This window comes from Trachurus trachurus (genome assembly GCF_905171665.1).
Source record: "Trachurus trachurus genome assembly, chromosome: 23".
In the NCBI taxonomy this organism is placed as follows: Eukaryota; Metazoa; Chordata; class Actinopteri; order Carangiformes; family Carangidae; genus Trachurus; species Trachurus trachurus.
In genome coordinates, this window is record NC_139912.1 from 3,846,703 (window position 1) to 3,868,657 (window position 21,955).

Consider the following 21,955-nt stretch of genomic DNA (forward strand, 5'->3'; position numbering starts at 1 on the left):
TTTCTTATATTCTGCTGCTGTGTCTCGACGTAAATCAAGAAAAGCTCCAGATTTATCTTTTTTTAGATGGTTTTTCTTGCAGCTTTATGTTATAAAAAAGTCAGAAAAGTGTTTGTTTTCTTCAGTCGGCGACTTTTAAAAGCTGAAATTGTTCAGTTTTCCACCATAAAAGCAGCAGATTCTTCAGTTTGACGCTGAAATAACAAGGGAAGTCATTTCATCTTATTGGCTTCGCTCCTCTGCAGCAGGAAAAGCTACAGTTTTTCACAATAAAAGCCTCAGGAAACTGTTTACTCACTTTTCTACACCAAAATATCTGGTTAAATATTAATTTTTACACTGATTCACAGTCCAGATGTCTGTAAAATACACTGTTATTGTTTTATTTCTTATATTCTGCTGCTGTGTCTCGACGTAAATCAAGAAAAGCTCCAGATTTATCTTTTTTTAGATGGTTTTTCTTGCAGCTTTATGTTAGAAAAAGGTCAGAAAAGTGTTTGTTTTCTTCAGTCGGCGTCTTTAAAAGATGAAATTGTTCAGTTTTCCATCAGAAAAGCAGCAGATTCTTCAGTTTGACGCTGAAATAACAAGGGAAGTTATTTCAGCTTATTCGCTTCGCTCCTCTAGCAGCAGGAAAAGCTTCAGTTTTTCACAATAAAAGCCTCAGGAAACTGTTTTGAATGTTTGTTTCGAAAAGGATCAAAACAAAAACCGGAGCTGCAGAGTGAAGAAGAAGAAGAGGAAGTGTTAAAAAAAAAAAAAAAGCTGCTGAATCATCAGAGCAGAGGCAGAAGTTGAGTGTGGAGTTCACTGAGTCTGATCCACTTAGATCAACTTCACTTAATCTGAACCTGCTGCAGATTAGAGGAGGGGAACTGAGCCGTCAGCGCTACGGCAGCCCCGCAGGGACAAAAGAGGCTGAAAGCACAGATTCAGCAGCAGCAGCAGCAGCTCCTCTGGGCTTTGACCCAGTTTGACTCACAGATGGACGAAGAGGAGGAGGAGGAAGAAGAGGGACGGACGGTCACTTCCTGTTGATTCGCTGCTTCCTCTTTGTTGAATCAGTTATAATGTAATTAATAACTTGGCCGAGTGTAAAAGTCTGCCGTTTTATTTATTTATTTTTGTTGTTAATGAAGGTAAAATGTGTTAAAAATGGAAAAAGCATCACAAGTTAGCCTATTAATCCAGAGTTAAACATCTATAACTGTCAAGAATCAACGTTTTGTCGGAAACTATGAGTTTTAGTGTTGATTTTATTGATTATATCAATATTATTAAAGGGATAGTTCAACATTTTTGGCAAATTGGCCCATTGCCATAATCCCTATAGTCATAGCAGTAGGTTTGTTACTTTTAATTGTCGGTGCAAGCTGTTTTTAGAACAGCGGAGCAGAGCCGTGAGCTGCTCAGAGCTACGCTACGGAGGCTCATTATGGGATTTCTTGGTTTCCCTCATCAAACTCATCAAATACACAATCCAACAACTCCACAACGCTCTGGTGGACAAGTTGTGACCTGCACATTCACCACGCTATGAGATAATAACACAACGTTACCAGACAGAGTTGTTTTAGAGGTAAATTCATGCAAAACCACTGATGCGCGTTGCCTTCAGGGACAGTTTTTCATCAAGTAGTCTCTGTATTTACCTCTAAAACAACTCTGTCTGGTAACGTTGTGTTATTATCTCATAGCGTGGTGAATGTGCAGGTCACAACTTGTCCACCAGAGCGTTGTGGAGTTGTTGGATTGTGTATTTGATGAGTTTGATGAGGGAAACCAAAGAAATCCCATAATGAGCCTCCGTAGCGTAGCTCTGAGCAGCTCACGGCTCTGCTCCGCCGTTCTAAAAATAGCTTGCACCGACAATTAAAGGTAACGAACCTACTGCTATGACTATAGGGATTATGGTAATGGGCCAATTTGCCAAAATGTTGAACTATCCCTTTGGTATTATTAATGTTAAGGATTGGAATGAGTGAGAGTTGAAGCTGCAGGTGAGTTTAGTTAAAGCAGCTCCTTGTTCACACCACAGTGGATGTTTCTATATATAGTAAAGTATGAATAGTGTGTGTGTGTGTGTGTGTGTGTGTGTGTGTGTGTGTGTGTGTGTGTGTGTGTGTGTGTGTGTGTGTGTGTGTGTGTGTGTGTGTGTGTGTGTGTGTGTGTGTGTGTGTGTGTGTGTGTGTGTGTGTGTGTGTGTGTGTGTGTGTGTGTGTGTGTGTGTGTGTATGTGTGTGTGTGTGTGTGTGTGTGTGTGTGTGTGTGTGTGTCGGGGTGCAGGACTGTAGTCGTAGTGTTTGGATGTGAAGCCGCTGGAGAAACAGACTGTTGAGTCTTTGTCCGTGGTCCAGCTGAGGGTGGAGGTCTCTGTTGACCTGGGATTCCTCACAACAATGTAAACTCTCTCTCTCTGTGGGATCAGCTGAACCCTCCACGCCTGCTTCTCCCATCAGGCCGAGCTGCTCCTTCCTCCTCCTGCTCCTCCTCCTCCTCCTCCTCCTCCTCCTCCTCCTCCTCCTCCTCCTCCTCCTCCTCCTCCTCTTCTTCCTCCTGAAGTTTTATAACAATCAAGTTCCTCAGGTTTTTTCATAATAACAACACATGCGCCTCCGTCTTTCTTCTCCACTCACCTGTGGACAGAGAAACACACCTGTGTGACGTCACACCGGGTTAAGAATAGAAGCTCAAGTCGATAGGCAACACAAACGTGAACTCGACCGTTTACTCACGTGAAAAAAACATCTGAAATATTCTCCCTGTGAGCAGAAAACAATGTTTATTACATATGTACATCGTCACATGGTTGTGTTTTGATGTAGTTTGGGTTAATTATCTGAATTTGTCTTCAGGAAAAGTCAGAGAATTTGTCATTTTTTTAAAAAGAGGATTAAGAATAAATGGTGCACATGTCAAACTGAAGGTTTAATATCAATCAAACTTGGTCTTTAGGGTCAAAAAGAGAGAAAGATCCTTAAGATAAAGAAGCTTTGAAGGAGCTAAATGCTGGTTTTGTCGTCAAGCTGCTGTTAATGTTGAAGTCTTGAAGATTTGTTGTGACTTCAGCATCAAACTTCACTTCTTTTACCGGTTAAAAGCTGTTTTTTTGCCTTTTTTATCACTTTAAAACCTCATTACACGTCATTAACTTGTATTTTATGTTATATTTAGGTCAAAAAACATTGATTTTATTGTTTTAATTGTTGTTTTTATCATCAATCATCGATCTCAGAATGAAATACAATTTAAAAACAGCAATAAAACTGTATAAAACACAAAATTATATATTAAAAGCTCATTTAAAAGGGTTAGTTTTGAGCAGGGAGGTGTGTGCAGATACGGACACTTTATTATTGTGTTAACTTTAGCTGTTAAATACATTTATAAAGTAGTGTAGTGTTGAAATACTCATATTAAGTACTTCATGTCTATACTTCAGTAAACATGTGCTTTTAACTACTACTAGTATCAATCAGTTATAGAACGGCCGATAATCAATAAGATAAGTGTCATTACTACTGATATCACTGATTATCAGAGGTGGATAGAGATAAATATCAGCTGATCGATCAGAAACAGAACGAGACGGAGAGAAAACGCACACACACACACACACACACTTACATACACACACACACACAGACACACATCTGTCACAGAGCACACAGTGTACTACTGACTGAGCAGGAGGCCGTCGTCGTGCACAGGGAGTGAGTGTGTTTGCTGTGCACAGGCTCCAGGGCTTTCCAACTATGTGTGTGTGTGTATATATATGTGTGTGTGTGTGTGGTTACATAACACACACACACACACACACACACACACACACACAGTCGTAGCTGCAGTTAGAGACTCACTTCTCTGTGTGTGAATCTAGCATCAGTTTGTATTAATATGCATGATGTTTCTCTCTCTGGACGGCTCGACTCGACACTCAGGGTCGACTTAGACCGTTCAAACACACACACACACACACACACACACACACACACACACACACACACACACACACACACACACACACACACACACACTTACACACACTTAAACACACACACGGAGTGAAGGGTAAACAGCTTGATCCATGTGCTCACAGTGCAGAGCCTGTTCTCCGGCGGGGCAGGGCATCCTGCTCGCCGGTGGCCTCGCTCTGTCTCCGTCTGAATGGACCGTGTGTGTGTGTGTGTCTGCTGTAACATGAGTGCCAGTGTGCAGGCAACACACACACACACCTACACACTTAAACACACACACTGGTGTTGTAGTTTTACATGTGGAGCAGATAAATGACGACAACGCTTCACATTTTATTGCCAATCAAAGGTCAAAGTGTGACACACGTTTTACATATCGAAGCCAGAGAGCAGCGTCCTATCTGTGTGTGTGTGTGTGTGAGTGTGTGTGTGTGTGTGTGATAGTGAAACAGGCCGTGTTGTTTCTGCAGGTGTGGTTCAGGATCTTCAGGTTGGTCGGAGACAAACAGACTCTGTCACAGCTGCTGAGGCGTTGAACGATCCTTGATGTTAAAATTAAACAAAAGAATTTGAGAATTGCTTTATTTTGAAAATTTGAGCTTTATTTTGAAGGCTCAGGTTGATTTCCTGTTTTATTTCACTTCAGTATCAAACCTAAAGTTGTTTCATGTTGTCAAGTTCTGTTAATGAACGAATATTAAATCTAATATCTCGATTAACTTCAGAGTTTAAGCAAAAAAAAAGAATAAAAATAAAAAGTTGACATCATATATGCGACCTACAGTCTGGTTTGGTTCAGTAGGTTCAGTGTTTTACTCTGTAACGTGGTCAGAGTCTGTTCTCATCTATAATTAGACTCTGATTTCATCTAAAACTATTGAAACTATTGAAACTATTCAACAGGAAGTGAAATAATAAAGCAGCTGTCCAGAGCGATGCGTTCAGGTTCAGTGTGTCAGGTGTAAAAACGTGGATTTACTGAAGTGTGAAAGTTCGTGTTGAAGCTTTTGTTGTTTTGAGTTTTGTATCTTCACCAAACTAGGCAACGAATCACAGTAAACGTATCGTGTGCAGCACGACATCGTCTTACATCATCTTATTTTTGGCTGATTTGTTATTTTTCTACTTTAAACTGTTGTTTTTACTTGATTTTTTTTATTTTCTACCTTGTTTGCTGCTGCAGCAACAAGTGACTTTACCAGTGAGGAATTACAAAGATTTATCATATCGTATCTTATCATATTGTGTCGTATAGTTTTGCTTTTTTTTTTGCTTTTTTTAATTTCATTTTCAGCCATTTATAATCTGTTTTTATTGTTGTGCTGTGTGTAACTGGTTCTGTGAGAGCAAGTCACCACATCTGAATTTCGCTCGGGATTAATAAATTACATCTATCTATCTATACTGGGCCAACACTGGGCTGACATTGGGCCAACATTGAATAAAGTATTTATCTATCTATCTATTAGGGGAACAATGTGCATTTGTTCGCCTTTTTTACAAACAGAGAGTACAGATTTTGAAAACGGGTTAGGTTCACTTTATAATGGAGTATGTTAATTTATAGGCTTCTACAGTATTTGTGTGCAGATAAATGTTAAAAATGCAGACTAAAAATCGAGAGAATCGGCAATATCTATCTATCTATCTATCTATCTATCTATCTATCTATCTATCTATCTATCTATCTATCTATCTATCTAATCTTAGCTTATCATATCATATATATATATCTCATGTATTTTATCTTGTGTTGTCTTATCTTATGGAATCTTATCATATCGTATAACGTATCTTATCTCATCTTGTCTTGTTTTATCGTATCATATTCTATCATATCGTATCTTATCTTATCTTGTGTTGTGTTTTCTTATCCTCTCTTATAATATAGTATCGTATTGTCTGTATCGTCTAATCTAATGTTGTCCTGTCTCATCGTATCGCGTCGTACCTCGATGCTTTAACCTCGTCCTCCGTCTTTTACCGTCTTTACCAACTCTACACAGTGTTTTCTCCTGCTCTGTCATGAGTCTCCATCTGCTTTCTTCTTTTTCTTTCTTCTTCTTTCTTCATCTCTGATCTCCGTCTCGGTCTTGGTCTCTGGCAGCGACGGCGACCTACACGTGGTTCGCACATGGACGTCGTTGTCGAGGTCACATTTTTTCCTTCTCCTCTTCGAATCTGATGCAACTTTTCCCTCTGACTCTGAAAGAAGTGAAGACTCAGAGCTGGGATTCTGTGTTCAGAGGAGGAGGAGGAGGATGGAGGAGGTGGTGGGGGGGGGTAGCGGAGGAGGACGGAGGGGCAACAGAGGGGGGGTAAGAGGGGGGAGGAGGGGGGCGTGGCCTGACTGGGAGTGAAGGTAGTAATCAGACTGTGAGGGATCATTATGGAAAATCCACAGGAGCCGTCGTTCTCCGAGGCAAAGCTAAATTTACCGTCCGTCTGTCTGACTGTGTGTGTGTGTGTGTGTGTGTGTGTGTGGTTAACAGGGTGTGTGTGGGTTTAATGTTTTAATGTCTCTCCGAACTGCTTTAAACATCCAGCTCCTGGAAGCTGCTGCAGCTCTTTGCTTTTACGACCTTTAGTTTTCAGTTCAACTTTTTTGCCGTCTCATCTCTTTTCTTCCTCTTCTTTTTTTTTTCTTTTGACACTTTTATCACAAACTTGTGTCAAAGTTCGAGCTGTTTATTTTTTTTCCGAATCAAAAATAGTTTGTTAAAGTTGCAGCATCGACAGAAACAACTCAGCGTTTCGGCTTTTAAACATCAAAGAGGTTGAAGCAGCTTTAAAACCTGCTTATTAAACAGTGAGGTGTGTGTTTGTGTGTGTTTTATGGATGTTGCAGCTTTTACTTCCTGTCTCGTCTACAATTTGAGACACAAACTTGTTGCCCAGTTGACCTTTCACTCCTCTCTCCTCCTCCTCTTCTTCCTCCCTCGCTCCTCCAAGCTGAGGCGAGTTGGCTCCTGTCTGAAATACCAGAAACTTCTCCTGAACTTCTGCAGCTTCACCTCCGTGTCGTTGTATTTTTTATTTTTGTAAAGACCTTTCTGTCTCTTCAATCTTCTTCTGGATGAAGTGAATGAACTTTAGTTTTAACCTCCTGATCTGATCCAAGTGGGAACTCGTTGTTTGTTATTTTATGATTTCACATGAATTTCCCCTCGAATTTCAAACATGTTCGGCCTCGACTGGAGAGTTCGCTGGAAATACAAAGTAACATCCATCAATCCATGACGCCGATCCACTAACTTTCCCCTTTTTCTCCTATTTTCTACTCCCTTTACTCTTCCATTTGCACCAATAATCCGTTTTCTATCAGTTATTGGATGTAAATACATATAAAGTCACTTTTTTTGATGAGCATTTTCTGCATTTATTTGATAGTTACAATAAATGTTTGAAAAAGGAGAGCGAAGTTGAGGTTTAAGTTGAGTTTATGTTTAAGTTTAAGGTTTATTTTAGTTTGGATTAGCAGCGGATCGTCTTCTGTCACATCTTCAGGCTGTTTTTTGTTAATTTTCCTTTGACCTATTCCGAGTCCAATTAAGTTGTCAAAACTCAGCGTGTAATTATATTTATTTAAGATGTGGCGTGTGTTGCTGCGACACAGTTTCCTTCAGGGCTCAAATATGAAGTGATCTCATTGTGTCTCAGACAGTTTAATCCATCTGAAAGGACACGATGTGTAACAGAGGTTTGAGACAGATGTGGAGCAGCATTAGATGGTTGTGTTCAGGTTCAGGTCTCAGCAGCTTCACTCTCTAATATTAGATTTAAAAACATGACTCAGCTTCTTGATCTGCTTCTTGAAAGTGAAGGTGTGGCTGTAAGAGATCTGAGTCGAGCACCGTGAGCTGAGAGTTGTTTACATTTACCAGCAGAACATGGCCCAATGTCGACCAGATGTCTGCTCAATGTCGGCTTAGTGTTGGCCTGCTGTCGGCGCGATGTTGTTCTGATGTCGGCTCAATGTTGGCGTGATGTCAGCCTGATGTCGGACAAGAATTTGCTCAATGTTGGCCCAGTGTTGGCCCAATGTTGGCTCAGTATTGGCCCAATGTCGACCCAATGTTGGCCTGATGTTGGCTCAGTGTTGGCCCAATGTCGGCCCAATGTTGGCCTGATGTTGGCCCAGTGTTGGCCCAATGTCGGCCTAATGTTGGCCTGATGTTGGCTCAGTATTGGCCCAATGTCGACCCAATGTTGGCCTGATGTTGGCTCAGTGTTGGCCCAATGTCGGCCCAATGTTGGCCTGATGTTGGCTCAGTGTTGGCCCAATGTTGGCCTGATGTTGGCTCAGTGTTGGCCCAATGTAAACCCAATGTTGGCCTGATGTTGGCTCCGTATTGGCCCAATGTAAACCCAATGTTGGCCTGATGTTGGCTCAGTGTTGGCCCAATGTAAACCCAATGTTGGCCTGATGTTCGCTCAGTGTTGGCCCAATGTAAACCCAATGTTGGCCTGATGTTGGCTCAGTATTGGCCCAATGCCAACCCAATGTTGGCCTGATGTTGGCTCAGTGTTGGCCCAATGTAAACCCAATGTTGGCCTGATGTTGGCTCAGTATTGGCCCAATGTCAACCAAATGTTGGCCTGATGTTGGCTCGGTGTTGGCCCAATGTCGGCCCAATGTTGGCCTGATGTTGGCTCAGTGTTGGCCCAGTGTTGGCCCAATGTTGGCCCAATGTTGGCCTGATGTTGGCCTGATGTTGGCTCAGTGTTGGCCCAATGTCAACCCAATGTTGGCCTGATGTTCGCTCGGTATTGGCCCAATGTCGGCCCAATGTTCGCCCAATGTTCGCCCAATGTTGGCCCAGTGTTGGCCCAATGTCGACCCAATGACGGCCCAGTGTTGGCCCAGTGTTGGCCCAATGTTGGCCCAATGTTGGCCCGATGTCAGCCCAATGTCGACCCGATGTTGGCCTGATGTCGGCCCAATGTTGGCCTAATGTTGGCCCAATGTCGACCCAATGTTGGCCTGAAGTTGGCTCGATGTTGGCCCAGTGTTGAACCTCATTAGATGAAGGAAGGAAACATCACGTGTTGCCGACTTCACCTGAGGCCTCAACGGGTGGAGACGCTGCGATCAAGAAACATCAACATGTGGACATTTTCTTTAAATCAACTATTTAAAATCCTTCAGGCATCAAACCCTCGTCTTCTCACCCAGAGAGACGTGAACAAGCCCGTTCATCCATTAAAGTTCAGTGTGTGTGTGTGTGTGTGTTGACATTCAGACATTCTTGCACTCGGCTCTTGGCTGCTTTAACTCAGGAATTAAGTTCAGTGACTCGCCCAAACAAGTTTCTCTGAGTGTGAGGAGGATTAACTCTCTCACCATGGGGGGGAGGTGGAGGTGGGGGGCTCTGACCCAGATATGACCCAGAATCCACCAGGAGAGACATCTTTACACATCTTGACAACAACGAATGTTATGAGGGGGAAACACCAGATTAAACCACAAAGAGACGAGAAGATAAAGTGAAGAAAAAACTCCTCAGACACTGGAGGGGAGGTGGAGTGAAGGAGGGATGAAGGAGGAGGAGGAGGAGGTGAAGGAGTTCACATGGAGACCAGTGTGTGTGTGTGTGTGTGTGTGTTTCAGTGTGTAATGGTGCTTGATGACCGGTCAGTGTTACAGTGGAGCGATGGAAAAAGTTATGCATGCAGGACTGTGTGTGTCTGTGTGTGTGTGTGTTGACCCAGTTTTATACAAGTGCACACAGGAAGAAGGGAAAAAGAGAGAAAGAGAGTTTGCATTTGAGTCTCGCAGCTGTTTGATGTTAATTTGCTCATATTTGACGTCGGTGTCACACTTAACTGTTTCCCCTCGTGTGTTTTCTCGTCTAAAAACTCAAACTAACACTGAAACCTCCACATGGATCTTTTACTTTTAAATAAAATCAATAATTTTCTGATTTATAAACGACATCAGAACCGACAGCGAGTTGGTCCGTCTCTAAAACCTTCCTGACTGCACCCTGAGCTCATTGGTTCCTACTGAAGATGTAAATCCACAGAGGAGTAAATCAACATTTAGGGAAATTTGCTTATTTTCCACCTTAGATGAGGAAATTGATGCAACTCTGGTAAATATAAAGCATCAGCAGCTGGTTTGTAGCTTAGCTTAGCACAAAGACTGGAAACAAGGGGGAACGTTAGCCTAGCTTTAGCCAAAACAAACAAAATCACACGATTAACGGCTGTAAAAGTCATTAATTCAAACTTTTAGCTTATTTTATTTAAACTTGAGAGTTTGACAGTGACAAACCTGGTTTTTATTAATGATTATGTTTTAAGATTAATGTTAAAAAAATGTGTAGTTTCACTCAAAAGAGGCTCAGTAATCCTGGGATATAAACACAAGTCAATAGTGAAGTTGTTGTTCAGAGGTTGTTAATTAGGTCTAATGTCTTTTACCACTTGTGGAAACGAAGAAAACTCATCAAAAACATCAAAATAAGTAAAATTAAGACAAAAAAAACAACTAGCTATTCTGTTGTTTTAATTGTTTCATGTTGTTTGTGGGAGTGGGAGATTTAAACAATCAGCCATAAACAGCCTGAGTCAGTCTGCTGAAGTCATTGTGTAACATCTGGAGCTGGAGGGTCAGTGTGTGTGTGTGCATGTGTGTGTGTTTATGGGGGGGGGGAGTGGGGGTTGCCCTGGATAATGGGTCAGTGTGACATAGAGAGACTGGAAAGTTTGTGTTACCATCTGTGTGTGTGTGTGTGAGTGTTGGGGGTTGGATTTTGTACTTTTGGGAAACCTCATGTGTGTGTGTGGGGGGCTGTTCACCCTTAGACGGACCCACAGGGAGAGAGGGAGACACTTTTTCCATTTCTCATATTGGAAATCTGAGTCACACACTCACACACATCTGCACTTTACACACACACAGACACACACACACACACACACACACACACACACACACACACACACACACACACACACACGCGTGCACTGATAACAACTGACTCATAGTTTTTTGATCTTTGACTTTTCCACTCGTCCTGGTTCAGATCCACTTCCTGTCGTTTCTCTCTCTCTCTTGCTCTCAGTGTTTCTGATCCCGTCCACTCTGATCTGCATTTAATGAATCCACGTTATTATTTTATCGTTTCAGCGTCTCGTCCAGACAGAAACGGTGTTTTCCGATGGGTGAAAACTGTCTTTTTTTATGGAAAATCTGAAGGAATTAAGCGTTTTCATGTCGATATCCAAAACGGATGATTAGTGAAACGATGATGTCATACTCCCCACTGCTTCTGACCCGTAACCGGAGCCACACTGACACCGCTAGACGTTACAGTCTATGGATGTATACAACAACAACAACAACGGGCGACTACTGCGGCTGAATCTGACCCGTTAAAGGACAATTCCGGGCAAATTCAACTCGGGGCTGTATTTTCCTAACATTTTAGGTCTAAAAAGCCCCGAGTTGAATATGCCCGGGATTGTCCTTTAAATTATAGGGGTAGGATTAGATAAATTTATACTTCTTCCTCCTCCTTTTCGCTCATGTAAACTGCGTTGCTTATGAGATGCTACTTTTTTGTGTATACATTTTTGCTGTTTCACTTATTTCCTTATTATTATTATATTATTATTATATTATTATAGTGTATATGAAGATATTTCTTGAAGCAAAGACGTGTTTAAAGTGAATTTTTTCACTTCAACTAACGAGAAAAAGCAGATCCTGGCTGGATGGAGGGGAAGGCCAAAGGTCAAAAGTCAAAGTCGCCGTGTTTAAAACAGAAAGTGTAAAGTTTGAGCTGCTGCTGTGATTTGTGATGTTTGACATTGTGTGTTGTCGCCTGCTGAGGGTGGAGGAAAGTAAACAGAGGCTCAGCTGGACGTCACACACACACACACACACACACACACACACACACACACACACACACACACACACACACACACACACACACACACACACTTCCTGTTGTTTATCATCCATCATCTATTCTTTTCTAGTCTATTCTCGTCTCTTAATCTTTTTCCTTTGTGCGTCAGAAAGTCGCTGTTTCATTAGTTGATTAAAAAACTCAGTTTGATTAAAACTCAAAAAAAAGCTTCAGTCTCTCAGGATTCCTCTGTTTCCTGAAAACACACAGGTTTCTGTTTCCTCTCGCTATCGGGTTGTTGTTCTGGCGAAGCAGCTGCTGCCTGGTCGTGTGTGTGTGTGTGTGTGTGTGTGTGTGTGTGTGTGTGTGTGTGTGTGTGTGTGTGTGTGTGTGTGTGTGTGTGTGTGTGTGTGTGTGTGTGTGTGTGTGTGTGTGTGTGTGTGTGTGTGTGTGTGTGTGTGTGTGTGTGTGTGTGTGTGTGTGTGTGTGTGTGTGTGTGTGTGTGTGATCTGGGTCAGGTCTGTGCTGTTCTCTGATCCCTGTGAGAACCAGAGGACATTTTTGTGAAGCGACTTCATGTTTAGCCGAGCTCCAGCTTCCAGCTTCCAGCTCCTTCATTTTTTTCGTTCACGGCCGAGTTCGTCGAGACATGATGGAAGAGATGTTGTCACGGCGACGGGCGACAGGCGGCGGCCAGGGGGTGGGGTCGACTGACGTTACTGTTTTATTTCATGACCGAATCGGTTAAAAACGAGGATCTGACACAGTAAAAGTTTGTCCTGCAAAGACTCAAGACAGGAAACACACACACACACACACTTTGCTCATATTTGACGTCGGTGTCACACTGAAATGTTTCCCCCCGTGTGTTTTCTCATCTAAAAACTCAAAACTAACACTGAAACCTCCACATGGATCTTTTTACCTCTAAATAAAGTTAATTTTCTGATTTATAAACGACATCAGAACCGACTGCGAGTTGGTCCGTCTCTAAAACCTTCCTGACTGCACCCTGAGCTCATTGGTTCCTACTGAAGACGTAAATCCACAGAGGAGTAAATCGACAGTTAGGGAAATCCACTAATTTTCTACCCTGTTATATTAGTTAGATAAGGAAATTGATCCAACTCTAGTAAATCTAAAGCATCAGCAGCTGGTTTGTAGCTTAGTTTAGCTTAGCTTAGCATAAAGACTGGAAACAAGGGGGAACGTTAGCCTAGCTTTAGCCAAAAGAAACAAAATCACACGATTAACGGCTGTAAAACTCATTAATTCAAACTTTTAATTTATTTTATTTAAACTTTAGAGTTTGACAGTGACAAACTTGGTTTTTATTAATGATGTGTGTGTGTGTGTGTTTATGTGAGCTCAAAATATAATTTAATAATTTACCTTATTAGATTAATTAGATGAGGAAATTGATGCAACTCTGGTAAATATAAAGCATCAGCAGCTGGTTTGTAGCTTAGCTTAGCATAAAGACTGGAAACAGGGGGGAATGTTAGCCTAGCGTTAGCCAAAAGAAACAAAATCACACGATTAACGGCTGTAAAACTCATTAATTCAAACTTTTTAACTTATTTTATTTAAACTTTAGAGTTTGACAAAACGAGGATCTGACACAGTAAAAGTTTGTCCTGCAAAGACTCCAGACAGGAAACACACACACATGCACACACACACACCTCCAGATAAGCCTCAGATAGCGGCCTCCCTCCCTCCAAGGCCTGTGATCCGTCTTGTTGCCGTGACACTATGACGCCATGGCGAGCAGCGGTTTGTGGCCTTCCTAGAAACAATGCCGGTGATTTATCAGACTGTTTCTCAACTCATCACTCAGACTGACGGATGTTGGAGATGTTAGGAATAAATATGTAGATTTAACAGTTGTTGTTTCTGTAACTTCACCTCTGACCTTCGTCCAAGTCGTTTTTCAATCAAAAAATCTAATAATTTTGAGGCGTAAACTAAGAGAATGGTTGTCAGATGAGCTCATTATGGACTTGGACGTTGAAAAAATAGATTGATACTTTGCGATTTGGCCTTCTCAGATTGAAAATGATTGTTGTCTGTGCTTTTATTTTGAAAGGTCAGAGAAAGGTTTTAAACTAGAGGATCCTCCGCTGTCAGTCCCCAATGTTAATGATGATGATTCACAGCTGCCACAAAGAAAGAAACGAGGTCACACGTGTAAATGCTGTCGTCATCTACAGATGTGTAGAGGAACTGGATTTTACCAGCTGCAGGAGAAACGACGGATGTTTCCTCTTCCAGCTTCAAATCACTTTGAGTTTTATATAATATTTAGTTTGACATCTTCAGACTTTATGAATTGAATCTGTATCGTTAACACAGATTTGACTGTTGTTTTAGAAAGTGAAACTCAGTGTTTATTGATGATTAATTGACGACCATGCATTTTACGACTTTTTATGAAACTATATTTACTTTGATTATCAGTGAGTCGCTCCAACCTGTTGCTCTCATACCAAACTGTAGCCTATGAATTATTTGTTAATAGTAGCCTAAACAAAGCCATTTACAGCTGCAGTGATTAGTCCGTATATTGATTAGTTGATTAGTTGGCAAATATTTTGATAATCGATTGATGGACCACAAACGTTCTTGTGTTTGAGCTTCTGAACCGCAGCTTCGTCTCATTGTAATGTTGTAATAAGTAGATTTTCTTTTAGGTTTTAGGCTGTAAATTAGGTTTTTTACATGACTTTAAACTTATAAACAGGTTTTTAAATGTTTTATTATTTAAAAATGTTCCTAGAAAGTTAGAAAATGAAGTCGTTTCCCTTTTATCAGTTATTGATGATAAGGACTGAAGCAGATAATCACTCAGATACCTGTTGAACCTTTACCACCGGTTATCTGCTGTGATGGGACACGTGTGTGTGTGAGTGTGTGTGAGTGTCTGGTCCAAATCAAACAAAGTGAGTCACTGATTTTATCCTTTTTTTATTTGTGTGTGTGTGTGTAATGAACATATGAGTCCGGTTCAAGGTACACACACACACACACACACATGGCCAGAGGTCATTTCTATATAGCGTTTCCAGCTGTTTAGTCTCTCACATCTGGTTTGGCTTTTCAGGAAAGAAGGAAAGAAGGTGTTACATCATCACACTTTCCTCTTCCTCGTCTGTAAAACTGTGGCAGTTAAGGGTTAAAGACACACACACAGCAGGATTACAGAGCAGAGGACATTCCTCTCCTCCCTCCCACTGTCACACTGCTCATTTAGCTGCTAACTAGCGACCGGCACAGATGTCCAGGTTTTTACTGACCGGCCTCATCAATCAATCAGTCAATCAATCACCGTGACGACTGATAATAACCAGTTATTAGCTAGGCCTACTGGGATTTATTTACCAGTTGTTCAGAACTGTTTAATTAGCTCCCAGTTGAAACATTTTTGATTTGAGTTAAACAGGTTTAGAAATGTTTTCAAACTCAGTGTGAAATCTGAGTTTGGAGCTAAAACTACATTTTAATGTCAAAAAGTTGCTACTGTTAGCATTAGCAGCTGTTTGCTTTGTTTACTAGTCTTTAAACCATAGTTATGCTAACGATTGATGGGAAGTGGGATGAATTTACCAAGTGTGAAAATTACATAGAAGAGGCATTATGTTGTAGAAATTGCATCTAGCCTATTTTTCTCAAGAAATTTCAGGTTGCTCATAATGTTCTGTAAAAGGATAGCTAATTAACGTACTAAACAAATAGAAAAGTTCTTATTATTTATAGATAGGCTATTATGCTATTATTTGACCGGTCCAGCCCACTTGAGATCAAATTGCACTTTATGTGGCCGCTGAACTAAAATGAGTTTGACACCTCTGTTAATAGACGCTAAGTCAGGCCAAGAGCAGCAGGTTAGCATGCTGACTTTAGTAGTAGAAAGGAAATGGTCAGTGATGTTAAACTCATTGTAAACACATGTAAATTCAGGTGTTAGCAATATAGAAATAGCAACAGTTAGCCTACAACTCTTTTTAACAAAATGTTAAGGCAGGAGCTAACAGATTAGCACGCTAATTTAAGTAGCAGTGGAAGTGAATCTTGGTGAGAGCATAGGTAGGCTATTAGCTTTTCAACTGACAAAAGAGTAAAGGAATGCAATTAGAAGTTTAGTGATTGTGAACAACTGCTAAGCTAGAAACATTAATTCAGGCTGACTGGGCCGGAGCTAGCTCATTAGCATGCTAAGTGTCAAAATAAACAGCTAACACTAGAGCAAAACGTAAAAATGGCTCCTTAAATAAAATGTTAGGCCTATGTGTCTTTCCAGCTTTGAATGTTATGATATTGAAGACAGTGACTTTGACATTGTGTAGTTTAAATAGCCTATCTTTTTTTGTCTTGAGCTTTAACAGTTTCACAGCAGCGTCGATCCTCTGGTCGCCGCAACGATCCATCATCCGGCTAATTGAAACGCTGCATTTTGCTCCTTGTTGAACAGAACAGACTTCTGACCCAGTTCTTCCCCTTCGTGTCTTCGTCCTCTGATTTGATTTGATTAGGATCGGGCTCAGATGAAGTGAAACGTACAAGTTTACAAATTCTCTATTTGCACAACTCAGGATTTTCTGAGCACAACTCGGCTGCTGGAGGAGGAGGAAATAATCGCTCTGCATTTCCTCCTCCATCTTCGACCTCCATCACGGCTTCAATTAAAAGATTAGGATCTGCACTTTCAGCAATGTTCTCCACTTTTTATTTATTTATTTTTATTCAGCAGCAGTGAGGACGGGGAGGACCGATCAAGTCTTTTTTTGTTGTCGCCGCCATCTTCGCTGCTCCTTCTTCCTCACAGGAGCTAAGTTGTGACCCACTGATCGTTGTCGTCATTGTTGTTGCCCCAGTTCCCAGTTTGAAGCTCCCAGTTAGTTTTCCCAGTCCGGCCTCATATAGCTGCTGCAGCTCCTTCTGTTTCCCAGCTGGAGAGTGTAGAGTTACAGTCGGCCCTAAATAACACCTCAGTGCCGGGGCAGCTAGCAGCGCACACAAAGAGCTTTCTGTTGTCGTGTGTGACGAGTTAAAGGCCCCGCGGCCCCGGTCAGTCACTGATGCTGCTGTTTCTTCAACACACACAGACACACACACAGAGACACACACTCACACACAACCGCAACCACACACAGAAATGACAGGGAGTCTATAAAAGCCTGTGGTGGGTGGCGGTGCGTTCAGGGACCTGGACCTCCGTTTCCTGTCCTGAGAAACAGCTCCTCGTTTATTCATGTTAGTGTGTTGGATGGATGGGTTCATTATTTGTATCCACACTTCAGACGAGTTTCAAGATCATTCATTCATTTATTTATTTATTTGAGAGTTTTTCCTGCTTCATTATACAGACAAGAGGGCGTAGGGAGGAAGAGGGCGCTGTCAAAGGTCACGTCAACCACAAACTATGGCCTGCTTGTGTCTTTTAAACATAGTTTCTCTGTGTAATTACTCCTCTGTAAAGAAACGACGCCCTTTTTTGCTTTTTCCTCATCTCTGTGGTTTTTTTTTCCTCTTTCTGAGCTAAAACCGAACCAGAATGTTTTAAAACCGTCTTATTCTACATGTATTTTTTTTATTTTTTAGGCCTGAAAGTTACATAAAATACAGTATCAGGATCTTTTCAGCATAAAACAGGAAATAATAAATAGTTGAAGTTTACTTTTTTTTCTTACAAGATACTAGAAAACTTATTTCAGTTATATTCAGTTACAAAAGTTGCAATAAAAATGTAATAATCACAATAACTTCATTTATACAGCACATTTTTACAACAATTTACAAACAAAACAGAAGCACATAGCATAACATCAGCAGATTTTCAAAATAAAAGTCAGAAATCCAGAACAACACAGCAGCTTCTCCTCCTCGAGGGTTTTGATTTAACTTTATTTAAAGACATTAATCTGATAATAAGCTGATAATAATTCACTTAGATGATAACGCTGTCTGTTTCGGATGCACACAAGACATTTTCAACAGGATATTTAAAATATTTTTCTCATCAAAGTTGATTATAAGTTCACATTCACTGTATTTTCTGATTCAGTTGTGGCCTAGAGCGGATCAAATAGAGGCATTTTAGGTTTTTGTCTTTTATTTATGAACTTTGTTCGAGGCTCTTCTTTTTTTTCAATGAAACTTTATTTAAATCTCAGACTTTCAAAGCTCCTGGTCTGAAGTTTTTCATAGATATTTCAGTGAAACTACACAAAGCTGCAATTGCATTCATTTGAGTTGATGTTATAATTACGTGTGTGTGTGTGTGTGTGTGTGTGTGTGTGTGTGTGTGTGTGTGTGTGTGTGTGTGTGTGTGTGTGTGTGTGTGTGTGTGTGTGTGTGTGTGTGTGTGTGTGTGTGTGTGTGTGTGTGTGTGTGCCCCACATTTTCGATGGATCTCAGTAACCGTGGAGATTTTGTTGTTGCCAGGAGACGCTTGGGAAGATGCTTTCATGTTACAACTATTGTAAATGTTTGCACACACACACACAGACACACACACACACACTGAGGGTCGCTGTGAAAGTCAGAGATGATCCATGTGTAAATATTTACCCCCCTCCTCCCCCCTCAAAGAGATTCACAGTACACTGTCAGTGTTTACCACACACACACACACACACACACACAGCCGGGGTTCAGGCCTTATAGGGCAGCAGCAGCAGGAGTGTGTCGTGTGTTTATCGTTTCACTCTGAGTGTGAGGAAAAGAAAAACTCTGGAAGTCGATCACTCTTCCTCCTCCTCCTCCTCCTCCTCTTCTTCCTCTTCTTCTTCTCACTCTGTAATCGAATCCACATGTTTGGCTCTTGTCCGTCCTCCATCTTGATTTCACTCTCACTTCATCCGTCCGTCCGTCATCCCTCCTTCCTTCTCTCCTCTCGTGTTACATAACAACATGGAGAAAGAAAACGTATTTAAACTCCACTTTTCTTTTTCCTTTAACTCCACACGTGTGTCTGATTTTAAATGGTTTATTATTTGATTCACTCTGATTGGCCGAGGCCTCTCTGCCTTGGTTAAAATATTTCCATTGGTCACACTCGGTGAATTCTGCCCGGTAACAACCACAACTAAGCCAAGTTACATCAGAAATTTTTTTCTTCTGGTCCTCTAAGTTCAGTGAGTTCAGGTCGGGACAGAAGTGGAAACTGGGAAAAAAAAAAAAGTTTTTATATGAAAGTCGAACACACAAACTGATCTGGTTTTGATTTATGAGAATAAATGTGATTTAATTCACGTTTTCAGCCAAACAGATGAAAAAAGAAAGGAAAAAAAATCATAGTTAAATCTAAAAACTGTGATTTAAACCAAACTCTGCAGAGTACGGAGGCTCATCAGGGACAAAACTACTGAACGGGAAGAAATTTAGATATTTCAGATAAGGCTTTTGACATTTTGCAACATAAATAAACCAAATAGTTTGAAAAGGTTTATAAAGATAAGTAGATATTAAGTATTTTTTATTGATTATAAAACAATAACTAATTTCAAACTTGATTTATTGAGTTTTCGAACCAAAAATTGACAATAAATAGTGTTTGAGGCTTCTTTAAAGTTACAAAACAGAACAAATAGACACAAAAACTTATCACTTAGCCGATCAATTAATCAATAAGTCTCTGGTTTCTGCTCCTACAGAATGAGGGCGAGCTGATTCGATCTGTTTTATGTCACTTTAAACCTACACGAGACGTTTGAGGACAGTTTTCATGTCTGATCAACTTGATTTGTTGAGTTTCCAAACCAATAATTGATTACAAATATTGACCGAGGGAACATAAACATTGTGATCTGCTAAATGCTAATTATCGACTAATTAAAGTAATTTTAGGACTCATGCACAAGTTTCTTGTTAGAAGATCCAGATGTGCATTTTATAGTAACACACACACACACACGGAGACAGATGTGTGTCAGTGTGTTATCATCACATCAGCACTGCAGGTTTTTGCTTCGTCTGAGCTTTTGTTGACGGCAGACATAACACACCTGATGGAGGGAGATCGACACTCACACACCTGGAGAGAGAGAGAGAGAGGGGTGTGTGTGTGTGTGTGTGTGTGTGTGTGTGTGTGTGTGTGTGTGTGTGTGTGTGTGTGTGTGTGTGTGTGTGTGTGTGTGTGTGTGTGTGTGTGTGTGTGTGTGTGTGTGTGTGTGTGTGTGTGTGTGTGTGTGTGTGTGTGTGTGTGTGTGTGTGTGTGTGTGTGTGTGTGTGCGCACAACAGGAATGTGGTGAAGGGAGGAGGAGGAGGAGGATGAAAGAAGAAGTTAAAGAGAGGGAAATCTGTAGATCTGTCACCACACTGAGAATCACACACCCTTTAAAGGGATAGTTCAACATTTTCCTATAGTCATAGCAGTAGGTTTGTTACCTTTAATTGTCAGTGCAAGCTATTAGAGTTAAATTGGGGACAGTTTTTCATCAACAGTCTCTGCATTTCCCTCTAAAACAACTCTGTGTGGTAACGTTGTGTTATTATCTCATAGCGTGGTGAATGTGCAGGTCACAACTTGTCCACCAGAGCGTTGTGGAGTTGTTGGATTGTGTATTTGATGAGTTTGATGAGGGGAAACCAAGAAATCCCATAATGAGCCTCCATAGCATAGCTCTGAGCAGCTCACGGCTCTGCTCCGCCGTTCTAAAAACAGCTTGCACTGACAATTAAAGGTAACGAACCTACTGCTATGACTATAGGGGTTATGGCAATGGGCCAATTTGCCAAAATGTTGAACTATCCCTTTAAAGCTCTCTGATTGGTTGCTGTACTTCCTTTCTCATCATCGTCTCTCTTTCTCTTCCCTGCAGCATTTCTCCGAGCTTCTCGACGACCTTTCCCAGGATGCTTTGCTGGGCCAGCTGCTCAGCGACCCCTTCCTGTCCGGCGTGCGCGGCGGCGGCGGCGGCGGCTGCGGCGGCGTGGAGGCGATGGAGGGGGAGGACGGGGGAGACCTGTCCCCCTCCTCCCCCCTGCCCCCCCACATCACCGCCGAGCACAGCTACTCCCTGTGTGGAGACAGCCGGCCCCAGTCGCCGCTGTCGCACCTGACCGGAGAGCAAGGCAGCGACGCAGGTGAGCTAGAGCACAACACCACAGAAGGTTAATGATGTCATAAAGAGAGGTTAAAGGGATAGTTCAACATTTTGGAAAATTCTCATTCACCTACCTTTAATTATCGGTCACACATGAAGGATCTGTTAGTTAGAACTATTAATATTAATATTATTAATAATCTTGTAGATTTGTTGCATTTATGACATAGGGAATTTGTTAATCAATGGGATTATTATTATAATTATTGTTTTTACTTACATTATACCTTTTTTCTTTTCTTTTTATTACAGTTTTTTCTGTTGCAAATCTGTGGAAATAAAACGTTTCTGAATCAGATTTTAAACAACTTTAATTCAACTTAACTTTGACTTTTCTGGTGCATCTTTATATTTTGAGTTTAACTTAAAGTCTGATCTGATCCACAATTTGAAATGCACAGTCCAGCAACTCCAAAACGCTCTGGTGGACAAGATGTGACCTGCACATTCACCACGCTACGAGATAATCACGTATAATTATGTAAGATTACGACACATGAAGCAAATACTCTGCAGTAACGTTTTAATTTACAAATAGCCTAGAAATAATAGTTAATAACAGTTAGAGTTGTTTTAGAGGTAAATGCAGCCGGAACTACATTCCAGACACGGCTGCTGGGCGGAGGGATTTCAAAAGCAGAAGTAGTTCCGGTAACCCTTTATATAAAGGCCGTTAATTACGTGATAATGTCAAGAAATAATGGTCAATTTCAGGTTTTTCATAAAGGCAAAAGATTACACATGAATTTTTTGGTAAAGGCCAGAATTTTTCTCCACCAAGTCCTTTGCAATCGACCGTTATTTCTGGGCTATTTCTAAACATTATGACGCAATTAATTGTTATTTCTTGGCATTATCACGTAATTAATGGCCTGTAAATTAAAGGGTTAGCCTACCATAGTTACAAGTATTTGCTTCATGTGTCGTAATGTTACATAATCATATACATTATTATCTCATAGCGTGCTGAATGTGCAGGTCACAACTTGTCCACCAGAGCGTTTTGGA

General features: G+C 41.1%; 1 protein-coding gene across 3 annotated transcripts in view; it reads left to right on the plus strand.

Annotated features, from left to right (window-relative positions):
* The window catches only part of creb3l2 (cAMP responsive element binding protein 3-like 2), a 106,031-nt gene that overhangs the window by 3,033 nt on the left and 81,043 nt on the right, over positions 1-21,955 (plus strand). For all 3 annotated transcript variants that reach the window (XR_014596386.1, XM_083999580.1, XM_083999581.1), the window contains exon 2: positions 20,663-20,927. Coding sequence is in view for 2 of the 3 variants with exons in the window: in XM_083999580.1 (XP_083855706.1) it covers positions 20,663-20,927 (265 nt within the window). In the remaining variant the exon portion in view is untranslated. The remainder of the gene's footprint in view (positions 1-20,662; positions 20,928-21,955) is intronic.